Consider the following 15,632-nt stretch of genomic DNA (forward strand, 5'->3'; position numbering starts at 1 on the left):
TTTTACCGGGACCCGGCAAACGCAAAACCAGAAATGTCCGTCTCCGATTTCAATTTTAGGCCTGCTACATAAACTTCCGGAGTTATTTTGGACAGATGACAATCGAATAGATCAGATAACATTACTGAAATTGAATAAACTGGTTCGACATAAAGAATGTCAATTTTGTGTACATAGAAATGAAAGGGATATTTTCTGCAGCTAAGAAGGGTGATCTGACTTTCATCCAGTCACAAAATATTGACGAAACCACGACAGACGACGATGGGGCCAATTGTTTACATTATGTTTGTAGGGGTGGGAACGTGACATTAGTTGAATATCTTGTAAATACAAAACAGTTTAACGTGTCGAAGAAAACAAAATTCGGATCTACTGCCTTCCATGAGGCATCGGCGTCAGGGAGTTTGGATATTGTGAAATGGTTGTGGACTAATACTCAAGTAAATATTGATGAAGGTGACGATGTTGGAGCCACGCCCCTTCATATTGCTGCATTATATGGACAACTTTTGGTTGTGCATTGGATTATAAACAATACAAGCTGTGATCTCTTGTTGAAAACTAAAAAAGGGGCTACATGTCTCCACTTTGCAGTTGTTGGAGGGAATTTAAAGGTTGTAAAACTAATTCTCACTGAAATTCCTCGGTAGGTACACTACAGGACAAGTACAAAAAATATGTTTAATATGGCTATGCACTACCTGGGATTAATATTCTAAAAGTCCTAACACTACTTACCAGTGGCGGATCCAGAACTTTTCACAGTGTGTGTGTGTGGGGGGGGGGGACCCGCTTACTGACATAAAAGGGGGGGGGACTCCAGTCATGCTGCTCATGCATCAAATATTCTCTATATAATAAACCAAATTTTCCCCACAAAAGGGTGGAGCTCAAGCCCCCAGGGACCCCTGAATCTGCCTATGCTTACTTATTGCTAGAATAGAATAGGAAATTTTATTTTCAAGTCAGGGTTACATGAACATTAGCCAAACATTAGCTGTAGAGCTTTTTGCCGACACTAATAATCATAACATCACATACAAAATTAAGATATATATGACATAAAAAACATACAAATAAATCATACAAAGTAAGACAGCTATATCATGTATATTGCATAAGCAAAAATTTTCATATATAAAAGCAAGCACAAACATGTACATTGTGTAAGCACATGCAAATTTAAAGCAGACGAAATATAAATAATGCAAAACTTGTGCTAAAAGTTGCATGAAAAACATAAAACAAAAATCAAAAGCTTTTGTAAAGCAAAATAGTGTCCTATGAAATATTGTACAACAAGACAATATTTCATACATGTAACTATGCATCATGAAATAGTGTCCTTGTCTTTGGAAAAATGTCCAGAGAAGGACAAATTTCCATAGTGAGATTTGTCTGTATATAGACAATATTTCACAGATGAATACTATGGAATTTTGTCTTGTTAAAGGGAGGTTATATTTTGTGTTAATTGACACAATATTTCACAAATGAATACTAAGAAATTTGTCAGTAAATTAATTACTTACCGGTATATTAATATATGAATTATGTACATTTTGTACATTATAATGTACATGTAATACAATGAAACATACATGTATGATACGTTAGACCATTCTTTTTATATCTATAGTTATAACCATTTGTAATGTATCTACAATGTATGCAAATTTGAAAATCACTATTAGTAATACTATATATTCCTTGCTACATGTATACAAAACCATTTCAGTTATAAATCTAAAAATGTGCATGATGCATGCTTGCATGTGTACTATTTCTAATTGTGTAATAATTCAATTTTTTTTCAAAGCTAGTATTTCATAGTGAAGTATTGTCATGAACAGAATTTCATAGGGAAATATTGTCCAGAAGGAGGTGACAAAATTTCATGGACAAAGACACTATTTCATAATAATGAAATATTGTCCAGGACAATATTTCATTATGAAAGAAATACTGTCAGTCATTCAGTGGACAATATTTTATATGAATTTTTGTCCGACAGACAATATTTCATGGGGGACAATATTTTATGTTACACTTTAAGATCTGCAAGAGCCACATATGAACGAGTCCACATTCCAGTTGCTCAGCATTGCAAAGCAACTTCTGTTTCTATCCAAGAATGATGAAATAGTTTAACAATCTGCACCAAACATTTTCCAACTGCTAGCTACATGTAATTAAAAGGACCAGTATATATTCAGACAATTTTCTCATATTTATGATAGAAAAAAAAATTTGCAAATACTTATTGGGGCACACTGGTCTAAGGTTCATATGTCCAATGCTGAGTACATAATTCATATTATTGTAAATTAGATACAAATGTAACACTTTCTGCTGCATTTAAAAACACCATTGAAAGATTTTAAGTGTAGAATCACAGTCTACAGGATAAAGTTCCACTGCCGAGACAAGTAAAAAATGTTGTATTGTCAGTAATGTAACAAAATGGTCTCTAAAACCATCTAATTTTCCAAGATTATATGATGTTTCTAAGTTTTAAGCCGTCAAAATACTTATATACATGTATGATAGTTGAATGACTACATGTATCTATTTTATATATGGCAATGATCATTGATGGCCTGATTGCAACCACAAACATGACAAAGGGTACAATAACTGTCATCCTCTTATTGGCAGTGCTGTAAAAGATAGTGATAGTTAATATGGACTTATTATATGGTACAATGTACATGATGTTAAATCAGGTTGTACACATGTATTAAACTTTTTGAATATGTTGTTTCCTGATGGACCTTTCCACAGTATAATTTCACCATTTATTTTGACATGTCCATGAAAAGGTACATTATACATGCTATATGATATACTAGTATATTGTGATCAGGGGCTACACTACAAGAAAGTATGAAAAAAATTAAACCACCTAAAACTTTTAGTTGTAGCTACAATGTGCACTCAAAATTCATAGACCTGGTGACCAGGAGGAACAGGACAACCAGTTTTCATGCACAAACAGTGATAAAAATGAAATAAATTAATCAATCAAAAACTCAAATTTTAAATATTTTCCAAATTTTCATATTTTATGTCTAAATTTATGGATTTTCCTTAATAGGCATGTTAAAACTAAACAGTGACTGTGACCATTAAATGGAATCATGTGAGGATCCCTGAGACTGCTGAGTTTAAACAATTGGCATCATTCACTTTAACTGTCCGTGTTGATATTTACAACAAATGTATTTCTTCAGTAATGACAGTATTTTGATTCTTGCTATTATACAGTCATGTAGTTTTTAAGTACATTTTTTTTTACATGTACAATATACATGAAGTGATAGTTTATCATAATTTTTGAAATATTTTCCACATGGTGATCATGATTTAAAATTTAAAACAAGATCTCCTTTCTTGTACGTTCAAAATGTATGTTCATGACATTAATTAATATATTGTAAAAACAAGAATGTGTCCATAATACACGGATGCCCCATCTGCACTATCATTTTCTATGTTCAGTGGACCATGAAAATGGGATTAAATCTCTAATTTTGGCATAAAAATAAGAAAGATCATATCATAGGGAAAATGTGTACTAAGTTTTAAGTTGATTGGACTTCAACTTCATAAAAAACTACCTCGACCAAAAACTTAAGCCTGAAACGGGACAGACGGACGGACGATCAAATGGATGCACAGACCAGAAAAAATTATGCCTATAAATGGGGCATAATTACATTCCTTTATAGTTTTATACACTTGATTTGTCCTTCAACTTGGGAAATGAAATCAGTTCATTGTTGACTAGATACCGTTGACTAGTATCAATGTTATATATAAATGTTATGAAAATGTTCAGATAAACTGACCTAAGTACATATGATACACAAGAAAGCAGACTACATGTAGCTACTTTCATCTACAGTTAATATAGTTTTAAACGACAAAGCCAGTGGCGGATCCAGAACTTTTCATAAAGAGGGGGGGGGGGGGGGGGGGGGGGAGCGCTGACTGAACTAAGGGGTGCCCGCTCCAGTCATTCCCTATATAATCAACCAAATTTTTCCACGAAAGGGGTGGGGGAAGAGCACTCTGGATCCGCCTATGACGCCTAGCATCAACCATTTAGAGTCCAAGCATATTTTGTTCCAATAAACAGACCGTAGTAGTTTATTCTCGAGTTGTCCTGAACATGAAGTATTTGCCACTGGTTGTTAATCAAACACCAATCAATCATAAGATACCGGGTCAATCTGTTTTTTACATATAGTGTTTTTTCTAGAAATTTTTAAGAATTCTTAAGACTTAAGGTAGGAAATAGCATGTTACGAAACTTATTTTGTTACGTTCGTGTATATCAAGGAAAACCTTAATTTGTAATAAAACCTTTTATTTATAAATTCCATACTGGTAAGATGTTATTTAGTGGCGGATCCAAATGGGGTTCTTGGTTTTGGAACCCCCTTTTTGGGACGATCAATGCATTTGAATCGGGAAATACAGTTGGACCCCCCTCCCCTTAAATCCTGGTTCGGACCCCATTTTAAGGCCGCCCCTTTGTTATTGGTAAAATGCTTTGGTGACAACACACAGTTACGACTTCCTTTCGAACCCCTTTACATGTGTATGTTTGCTTAATCTGTCAACCAATGGGTTCAAATACATTGTAAAAGTTTCATAAAATGACATTGAAAGAAACCTCTATTTATTCTTTATTTCAAGTGGCTAATCAAACAACTTATACATTTGTAATAACCTTAATCACTTTTGAAATCTTTAGTATGAAATCTATTTAAATTACGCTTATCTGAGACATGTACTTGTATATATGTCTATCATTTCAATGGTTTATGAGATGTGTTAAACTATGATCCACACGCAATACTGAGTGCGGAAATACATCCATGAAGTTATATTCATATATATTTATATATAATAAACTTGACACAACGTTTTAGAATTCTGGTGTTAAATGTTTTTCTTCGTATGTGATTGACTAACAATACTATCCTAGCATCACATATATACGCCCTTTTCACTTTTAATTGTTCAAATTTCATTTTCTCTTATACATGTATACTTTTGAAATATTTAAATGTAAGACTTTTCTCAATCATTTCAATAAAATCAAAGGTATTTTAGAGTAGTACTACACAGCGTCTTTTACTCCTTAGATTTTGCCAGAATAGTGTACATGCTCCTATAGCTACTATTACTGTTTACTAAGCACCCGCCCGGTCCAACTTTCGCTTGGCTAATTGAAAGGACAATGTTACCGAGTAGTATACGTCTCCGTTGTCTCGTTGTAGCGTGGTCCCTTCTAACATGAGAGGTTGAGCTGGATCTCCGTTTGGGACAGGGTCGAACCAGACTAAAAAAACGAAACATGATGCTTAAATGCACTGGAATTATTCAAGCAAACACGATTCTGTTGGATACTTGAATTGCTGAATTTAATTTTGAATGGACCAACCGCACAGTATTTTCATAATCTTTATTTTATCTCAGCTGATTAGATAGGACTATACTGGCATGTCAATAGTATCATTATAAACTCATTGGTCAGTACATGGATTTAAAATGAAATCGGTACTTGTATATTAAATTCACTCATGTCTATGTTAGCCTTTTGAGTGTATATAATTTACATCAAAATATATAAGGGTTAAAGCAAAAGGATATAGTTCAACGATTTTTAGAGGGTCTTTCAGCAAATGATTTCAAATTAATAAATTTAATAAGAATGAATATAGGGATTTTGTCAAAGCCTGAGACAACATCCCGACCAGAGGAGAAAATTTAAGAGTACATGCGGAATATAAAATAATATTTAGGTGTAAACTTATTATAGATAACTTCAGGATAACGCAATCTGTATCAAATATATCTACATTAAATCAACATTTTATATCCGAGTACATGTATATCAAGCCATAAATAGAATTACATGTGTTGATTAAGTCATTGTAAATAAGAGATGTAGGGTAATTGGTATACAGTACGCAAAGGGGAAGGCACATCAATCGAAACAAACACTTAGATACATGTATATGCAATAAGTCTTTAATCGAAGACCAGTGTGACGTCCGCCTCCATGTGTGGGACTTTTTTCGCTGTGCTGAAGATCACTTTATGGCCTGGTGCTGTTTTCTGCACTTGGGGCGGGTTGTTGTTGCTTTGACCCATTCCTCATTCCGTTCTCAGTTTATCTCTAAGATAATGCATATTATAAGGCGTTTCCATTCTCAATTTTATTTAATAATACATATAAACGCTAACTAGTATGAACATGAGTGACCGTTCATATAAAATATAGCGCGATGGTTTCATCTAGATGCTCTCAGCTGAGCAAGTACATAGACACTTTTAGACAGTAGCAACATCTCACATTGTTAAGCTCTGTCACCTGTTAAACAAAGCCTTTTATTAACTACCAATGCAATTTTTTGTTTATCAATAGCATATATGCAAAAACACTATCTCGTTTACGAGAAACAAATATGTTGTCATGTTTTAAATCTTAAAACAAAGTTAACTTTCAATGGTATGTTTAGTCGTGTTGTAAATTGGCAAATAACAAAAAAAAACAACAAAAAAAACAAAACTGGACGCATCATACGTATGTATTTCAATCAAATTGGATTGAACCATTTTTGAGGGGGGGGGGGGGGGGGGGCAAGGGGGTCCCAATAACAGCAAAACAGCAAATTGATTTGGCTCATAACAGATAACAAGGAATTAAAATGGACAAAAACAGATAACAGTAATTGAAATGTTAAAATAATTCGGTCTTTGACAAATCAGTATTTCTTATTACGAATATAATCCTTTGTAATGCATTCCATTTTTTATGACTATGTTTTTAGTATTAATTTATGTATCTAGAATGTGTTTAAATTACTACTCAATATATTATAATATTTTGTATACGCTCGTTTACGGAACGTATTATGGTATACTGTTGTCAACATGTCGGACATTAACTCAAAAACTCTTTAACCATTTGCATTAAACTTTGGGAAATTGGTTATCTCTATTAACGTGAGCTCCTTTTTTTTTCTTTTTCTTTTTATAAATTTTAGATTTTAAGTTTCTGGGTAATGGGGTTTTATTCAATAAAATTGGTGGTTTTTTTTCAGTTTTCTGATAATATCTCAAAAATGCTTTCACAAAGCAAGGAATTTTGGTGAATTGTTTATATCTATTAACATGAGGTAACTTTCAATTTTTATAAATTTTAGATTTTACGTTTCCGAGTTAACGGGTTTTATTAATTAAAAAGGGGTGATTTTCCAGTTTTCAGACATTAACACAAACATGTTTTCAGCAGTTCTCATGAAACGTTGGTGTATTGTTTATATATATTGACTGAAGCTCCCTTTGTTGCTAATAAAAAAGTGACCTAAAAGAGTTTGAATATTCTGACTTTTTCTAAATGACCATTTAATGAGGTGTGTGAATTTTTCTTAATAAAACTTTGAGGCAAAGTGGTATATAGGGTAGAAAAATCAAAAGCACCAATTATAACTCGGCATGCAATTTATCAAGTACTTCGAACGAATTTTGACACTCTAAAAGCAATTTATTCCACTATTTTCAAAGGCCTTATTTGAACAATTTTTTATCAGCTGAGGTTTTTGATTGTACCAAGTGTACAAGTAAGTAGAATACATAGTTTAGTAGGGAAACAATGGCTTGAAACGAAATAAATCTTTGTTTGTAATGAGTCATGTGCAGCTTCGGACCCAAGTACATGGTTGGAACTTTCATTGTATAATGCATTTGGTTCTGCTTTGAAAAGAATCACAGAGCTGAGTCTATGTACCATATTATATAAAAGGTTAAGTGGTTGTTAGGACCTAGTCCTTAATTGAGATCCTTGTCAGATATTCCTAGCCATATGTTTTCCTGTTTGTCACATTAAGAATTGTGTTAATTTAATATGTTCGTACGGAAAACAAGGAACATTATTCTCATACAAAAAATTAAGATAATTCTAAATACACATTCATAAAAAAAAATGGAATTTATTACAAAGGATAATCATAAGATATACTTGAATTGTCCTGGACCTCACTTCTGTGATGGGTATATGTTAATGGAATCCGTAGTAGACCCCAATGGCCAATGATCTTCAATTTATACGGAATATTGACTGTCAAAAAAATGCTAACATTCCAATTTTCAATAACAGTTAACAGCAAATACATTATCACAATAACAGATAACAAAAAAACTAAAAGCCCAATAACAGCTAATAAAGAATAAGACAATAACAGCTAACAGCAAATATATTTTCAAAATAACAGATAACAAAGAATTAAATTGCCCCATAACAGCATAACAGTTAAACCCCTTGCCCCCCCTCATTTTTGCAATGCACTGCATGCATTTGAAATACCATTGAAATTACATTATCCGTTAAAAGGTTGCATGGAACTGGATCGTACGCTGGTTCACACTTTCTGAAAAAATAATATTGAACTACTATTTCAGGTCGATTAATTTGCAGCTTGATAATGGAGCCACACCAGCGTACCTCGCTTGTCAATATGGACATCTAGAAATACTCAAATATTTAGTGGAGAAAAATGCAAATATGAAAATGAAATCTTTCGATGGAATGTCTTATGTACACGCAGCTTCTCAAGGGGGACATTTAGATGTTGTCAAATGGCTGGTCAGTATTACGATTGAGAAATAAAAATTATATTTATACATCCAATAAGATACGACATCGGTGTTCTTGTTAGTGATATTATTAAAGATTTAAATAAGAGGCTTGCTTAGCATTGTTTCAAAGCATAAACTAGGAAACGACGAAGAAATTGGACGTATATATAGTATTTTTTTTTAGCTAAGACGAGGCAAATAAAAATGTAACTTAAAAAAAAGCATTGTAAAAATTAAGCGAATAATTAGTGAAAATTTAGTAGGCCTCACTTTAAATGTAAAAAAAGAAAGAAAGGAAGTGACAAATTAATAATTCTGTTTCCTTACAATTTATTTGGTCATGTATTTCGAAATGTAAGTCTTAACAATTGCATCACTAATTAGAAAAAAATGTATACAACAGGTCAAAGAGCAAGGGTGCAACGCCAACGACCGTGACCTAGACGGTGCTTCCTGTCTTCATTTTGCAGCAACCAATGGACGGGCGTCTGTTGTGACATGGATGATGAAAGAAGGTGGCGCTAAAGTGACATTAGATAATCTAGGAGGAAGTCCACTTCACAATGCTGCAGAACTGGGACATTTTGAGGTATTGAATTTAGTAATGAGGTATTAATGGAGGGCTTCAAATTGTTATGTACAGTACTTGTACTCGAGACGGACTGTATGTCATGCAATTGACGTATGTCATACAATTGACAAGTCTTGTAAAAGGCCATTGTGTCTTTGATCCCCAAAAGTACAAGACCGTTTTATTAAGCAATATATATATAACCAGAATTTATACTCAGTTCGATAGATTCATTATTGTTTTTTTTTGTATATTTATTTTTCTGGATTTCATTGGAACAGATAAACTGCAAATTTGATTGCTAAATGTTTTTTCTTTTAAAGGCTTTCATGTTTAGTTTGTTTTAAAACAAACACAATTCGTTTCCATTAAAAAAAAATGTGGGTATCATTGAAATTCGAAATCCTTTATAAGAACCAAGGTTCAACTTCCTCTGGCAAAGTTGGCCATAGCCGGATTTGGCTATTAATTTGCGGTTCCTTTTGTTCATACATCTCTTTACTTGTACATATATCAGTACTTTGCTTTCAGTGTTCCTAATGGAGGTTAATCAAGAAAAAAGTTTTTTGACCCTCAAATGTTTTGATTTTTTTAATTATTTTTTGTTTGTTTGAATAAACGAATTCAGAGCAGTAGCGTTAGGATGTCCAGAGAGACAAGAGAAAAAAATCGCCTTTATGAACTGAGTGACTTCAACTGATTTCTCTGATGTGTATTGTATGTAAAAGATAATATAATATATACAGCTTTAAACAGTCGACATACCTTTGAACCTAATTTTGGAGAGATGATTGTACTTAATGTTCAAATATTTAACAACACTTGGTTTATGATTTAGAGTTTGATGATCTTCTGTCTTGATTCAAGTTACGAAGTCCAGTACACCGGATAAAACATTACTGTAATGTTTGAATCTTTAGGAAGTACACAAAAAACAATTGAAAACATTGGTATTAACTCCAAAACACACTGTTTACCAAACATTAAACAGTATCGTGAGAAAAAACTGTTATGTCAGTGAAATATATAAACTGAGAGAAACAAGTCACTAAGGACTTAGGTGAGGTGATTACTACCGTTATAAAAACTATTTCAAATTATTTTGACTTTGTGGAGGCGAAGGCGAGAATAAGATATGCTGCTTACGGTGGCGGCGGTGTCAACAATGTTATAATTTGTGATTATGTAAGTTTAAAAAGAACAACACGTTGTAGGTCAATGTTATTTGGTATGCACTGTATGAAGTTGTATAACCATTTGAACATCTCAAGTCTACATAAATTGAGATTATTTAACCTCGCCTACTCAGTTATGGACTATTGACATTAACACTTTTGCATTGCTTAAGTTTGTGATTAAAGATGTTAAACAAATAGTAGGTCAATGATATCTGGTATTCAGTTGTATTCAGCATGCCATTGTGTATATTTCAAGAAAATTCTTAGAAAAACTATCTTATCTCCTTAGTGTTTTGAATTAAGTTCAAAGGCTTTTATTTTTACACCTGGTAGACAGGTCAAAGATTTTAGAAAATCCATTCTATCGCCCAAGGGTTTTATTTAACCTGTTCAATGCTGTTTTGAAAACCAGGTAGGCAGTACAAGATTATTAATAAAACAAATCTATACTGTCGCCTAATGGTTTTACTCTTAGTTTCGCTATGCTGTTTTTACCTCCGAAAGCAGGAAAAGGTTATCAGAATATTTATCCTCTCTTCAACATGCAGCATCTGTGCACATAACTTCTATCGGTTCCTTTTTGTAGTTTAAACACTGGTCGCAAGCTATAATCAATGCCAACATCAATCTAAAAGGTGTTTAAGTTTGCGGCTTTTGATTAAATTAAATTTTAAAAAACTAATACTTATGGATCAATGATCGAAGGTGTGGCAAAATCTGTTACCAGACACTTTTAGCCAAAATGTGTAAAAATAGACAAAAAAGGATATATATTGAGTCTCAAAACATACTGATATCTTAACATATAGTTGAACAGCCGATATTTAATCGGGTTTAGGGTGGAAATTAAACAAATTTTGATACTACCTGGGGTTTCGCCTTATTACTGGCCTATCGTTTCGGGAGAAAGGTCATGTGTTCGCAATCGCTATTATATTTGTGGTTTACGTTTCTTGTTGTCTGCCATTGTTTGCGCAAATTCGTTCGGTAGAAATTCAACTGAATTGCTTCGCATGTCGCCTTCCCGGAGATTTTAAAACCGACTATACAATATTGGGGTTTTGCTCATTGTTGATATCCAAACAGTCAGATGCACACAATGTAGTTGTTCTAAACATTGCTCTTTGTATTTGGTTGCTATTTATCTCATTGGCAATATGGCATATACTCCTGAGGCCCCTCATGGGGGGGGGGGGGGGGGGGTCCTAGTAATCACATAATCACCATTTTTTTGCCAATATAATCACATAATCATTAAATATTTGCTTATCTTTAGTAATCAAATAATCATGAAATATTTGGCTTAATAATCAAATAATCATTAAAAAAACGGCCAAGTAATCACATAATCAAAAACCCCATGAGGGCCCTCACTCCTCCTTATTTTTGTATCGAGCGCAGATCTTCTCAATTTACTTTCTCAGTAGTTTAATACTTATATACATGTACAAGTTAGCCTGATTTTGTATATATAGAAAAAAATTGAGATGGATAAAATGGAGAAATTTAGAACCGTCTTTGCATAAAATAGAGCCAGTTCTGTCTATATATATAGTCAGCGCGATGACCTTGAGTTAAAAAGTCATGGGTACCATCAACTTACAAGGTCAAGGCTGTTTAATCAAAATCTTAGCAAAGTTTTATTGTTGTTGAAAACATTTGCAAGACTGACTAGGCACGTGTTTGTGGAAAAAGGGGGAGGGGTATGTAGACACATCTATTGTTAATACATGAGGGGGAGGACAGGGGGGTACCCTTCTCCCTTCTCCCACCCCTCTTCTCCTTTCTCCTACCCCTGTTCTCCTTTCTCCCATTAGAATAAAACATCTCCTTTTGAGATAAATTGAAAAATTTTCTCCTTTCTCCAACTTTTTCTCCTTTCTCTAACTTTTTCTCCTTTCTCCCAGCCTTCCTCTCCTTTCTCCCAGCCTTCCTCTCCTTTCTCCTACCCCCTTTCTTCTTTCTCCCACCCCCTTTCTCCTTTCTCCTACCCCCTTTCTCCCTGTCTCCCTTACCCCTGTCCTCCCCCTCATACATAGACTGTTTACTTTGAGGTACATGTACCCTCTTTTTTTAAAATCTGGAAACATATATCTGAAGACCATATCTTTTTTGTTTTAATTTATCTTGTTTTTTAGTAGATAATTTGTCGATCTTCACTTTTGTTTGAATGAAACCTGCAACAGATGATTTTAACAAGATTAAAATGAGGTTTTCTTTATTTCTACACAGTAAAAGGTAGACTAGTTGATTTTCCCTTCATTGATCTATTTGATGACAATTTTCTTACCTGTGTGACGTCACACAAGCTGTCGTCTGCTTTCATGTCATCCCATTGATGTGATAAGTCAAAATTAGTTCTAACCTTGGAATAACCATACATCATTTCAAAAGGTAAAGATAATAATTTGATTTTTTGAAACATGTCTTTAGAATAGGATTTTTTTTGCACAATTAGGTATAACAGAAACATATAATATATATGTCTCTGGGTATAAGTATGTAGCCTTTTTATTAAAATATTCTTATGTTGATTTTGAGAATATTACGCAGGCCAATAAATTCAGTAAAATGTCATTGAACGCTTATTTTCTATCTATAAAGTCATAAATGCCCTCAAAATCTGAGTTAATTCATTATAGAACTTAATTTTAATATCAGCCTGATTGCTTCTTAATAATTCAAATGCGTGTCAAATTGAGGAAAAAGAACCGTATTTGAAAAGGGTACTTCGTTACAAATACGCCTTGCGGTTTATGTTTGCCCATAGGTTATTGCATGTCTCATTAGCATTTACCCCACACCGTTATTTGTTTGAATGTATCGGAAGGCTGCTGCTTTGTTGACATATACCCTTACACCTACTTTTCTTTAGATTGTGTCTGGAAGTAAAGGAACGATCTTTCTGGGGGTAAATGGCGGTTCTAAAATTTTGATGCTTGCGTGGTACACAGATTTTTTTAAATGTAAAAAAAAACAAACTTATACCCCCAGTCCAAAGATCTCCAAACGTTAGAAAGCCAGTCCTTAATAGTCCACTGTGATTCTTCATCGTCAGTGATGGTGATACCAGTAGTTTTATACTAACTTTGATGATTTTATTTAATATTTTTATGTTAATCGTCCCATTTTTTTCTGACTGATCTCATTATTGTTTTTGGGGTACGGAAAAACCATGAAATCGAGTGCATTTATACTAAGTGAGGTATTTAAAGCATGTCTTTAGTGTAGGAGTAAATGTAAAACGAAAAAATAAAGTATCCTGCAATTTAAAGGCGTAGCCATGCACAAAATTAAATGGTCTGCATGTATTATAGTTTTGATAATCTTATCTCGCAATTTACTGCTGATATATAAGAGTCGAGTCATATCTATTTCTTTACTTATTTTGCTTTATCGAAGCGGATCAGGGAACGAACAAAATGTGAGTATGCGTAATTGTCTAGTGGTAAAAAATAGCACCAAGAGCAGTGATGCAACAATTTTTTTTTTAAAGATTTATTACTAGAAATGATATTTTTGCTGGTTAGAAAGGGGTATGTTAGGAACGCCCTCTCTCCCGGATCCGCATCTATTACCTGAATCATACTATTAGCTGATACCCACTTAAACATGGATATATGCATGCTTCTACGACGTAATTTTAATCAGTGATTCGACATTGCATAAAAATTGTGCAGGGTTCGCAATCCTTAATCTTTATAACCTCAAAAATCAGAGATATATATATGTTTTTTATGTTTATACTATTGTTTACATTAGATCAGTAGGGTATATATCTTATTTCGGAAGACCTTTAAAATTGATAAAAATAACTGATTATATAAAGTATATGTACATTTTATAAGATGCCATTTAAAAGAAGTGAAATGTTTATTTTTAATACAAAGATTCATGAAACTGTTGGGAGCAAAAATGATATGCCTGAAATATTTGCCATTGGACGTTCAGTGTCAAACAACCAAATGACGGTCCCTGGAAGCAATCTCATAACCTTTTATAGCCTATAGATATATTTTATATTTAGTTTGTTATAAAAGCAATTACGTTTATAATGTTTGTTTTGTATTCGTGTTTATCTAACAAAAGCTATGATAGATTACGTTGGCTTCTGTTTGTGTAGTTTATGATATAGAAATGACAAATTTATATATGTGGAGGAGAGTATTTACCATTCAGGAGATATACCCCGTTTTTTGGCGAGGTTCGTGGAGCTCAGTCTTCAGTTTTACATTAATTGGTTCGTCTTTAAGCCGATTAAAAAAAATGTTGTCCCTTACGTATATCTTCAGTCACTTGTATGTTGATTACGTCTGAAACATCGACAACTGGACGTTACAGTCATCAACGGTTCAATCTAGAAACTTTGAGAACGGTTATATTCTCACAATGTTTGTAGGCGTGAGAAAATACGACCATGATTTAATAATTTTGTTTTCTGTCCTTTTTGATAGAATTTTTGAACGATTGAACGTTTTTAAATCACTTTATTATAATATTGCTTGTCGAAACCACATTTTTTCACACCTTTCTGGTAGATAACCCCAATTTGTTATTTTTTTAAATGACATTGTAAAATTGCATATTATCTCTACGTGATGAACTGATATTTATTATCGTCCTGTGATCAGGAAGTTGTACACCTGTTTTTGACTTTGTCTTTTGTGCATGTAACAATCAGGTAAGACACAAAATGCTGTAATTCGGTTGATTAATTTGGTTGCAAATGTCCAGTGGCAAATATTTTAGGAAGTTAATTTTTAATTATAGTGGATTGGGAAACAACTTTATTGCAACTTATAATAATCCCTTTCCACTTTGCGGGTGCGAGTGCTGCCTTTCAGGAAGTTGACCTTGCCTTTGAGCATGTTACCACCCAGGTAGTTTTGGCTTTGGTGCATGTAACATTCAAGTAAAATAAATCATGCTCTTGTTTCGATTGATTAATTATTGTTTTTCAAATGTCCTGACTCCAGTGGCAAATATTTCAGGAAGTCATACACCTGTTTTGACTGTCTTTTGTGCATGTAACCACCCAGGTAACTTTGGCTCTTGTGCATGTAGAAATCGGTTACGATACAGCATGTTTTATTTAGGTTGATTATTTCTTGTTTTGCAAGTGTCCAGTGGCAAATATTTCATGCACATATATGGCTTTTGTAAATTTAACTCTCAGGTATCGTTTGCTTTTGTGCATGTAGCAATCAAGTACGATACAGCATGCT

At 33.4% G+C, this 15,632-nt stretch overlaps 1 protein-coding gene across 1 annotated transcript in view; it reads left to right on the plus strand.

Annotated features, from left to right (window-relative positions):
• The first annotated feature begins 67 nt into the window (after positions 1–67).
• The window catches only part of LOC139501129 (espin-like), a 38,447-nt gene continuing 22,882 nt past the window's right edge, over positions 68–15,632 (plus strand). Inside the window, exons 1-3 of the mRNA XM_071290111.1 lie at positions 68–649; positions 8,482–8,665; positions 9,062–9,247. Of these exons, the coding sequence (XP_071146212.1) occupies positions 180–649; positions 8,482–8,665; positions 9,062–9,247 (840 nt within the window). The 5' untranslated portion in view covers positions 68–179. The remainder of the gene's footprint in view (positions 650–8,481; positions 8,666–9,061; positions 9,248–15,632) is intronic.

This window comes from Mytilus edulis, chromosome 13, assembly GCF_963676685.1.
Source record: "Mytilus edulis chromosome 13, xbMytEdul2.2, whole genome shotgun sequence".
Lineage (NCBI taxonomy): Eukaryota > Metazoa > Mollusca > Bivalvia > Mytilida > Mytilidae > Mytilus > Mytilus edulis.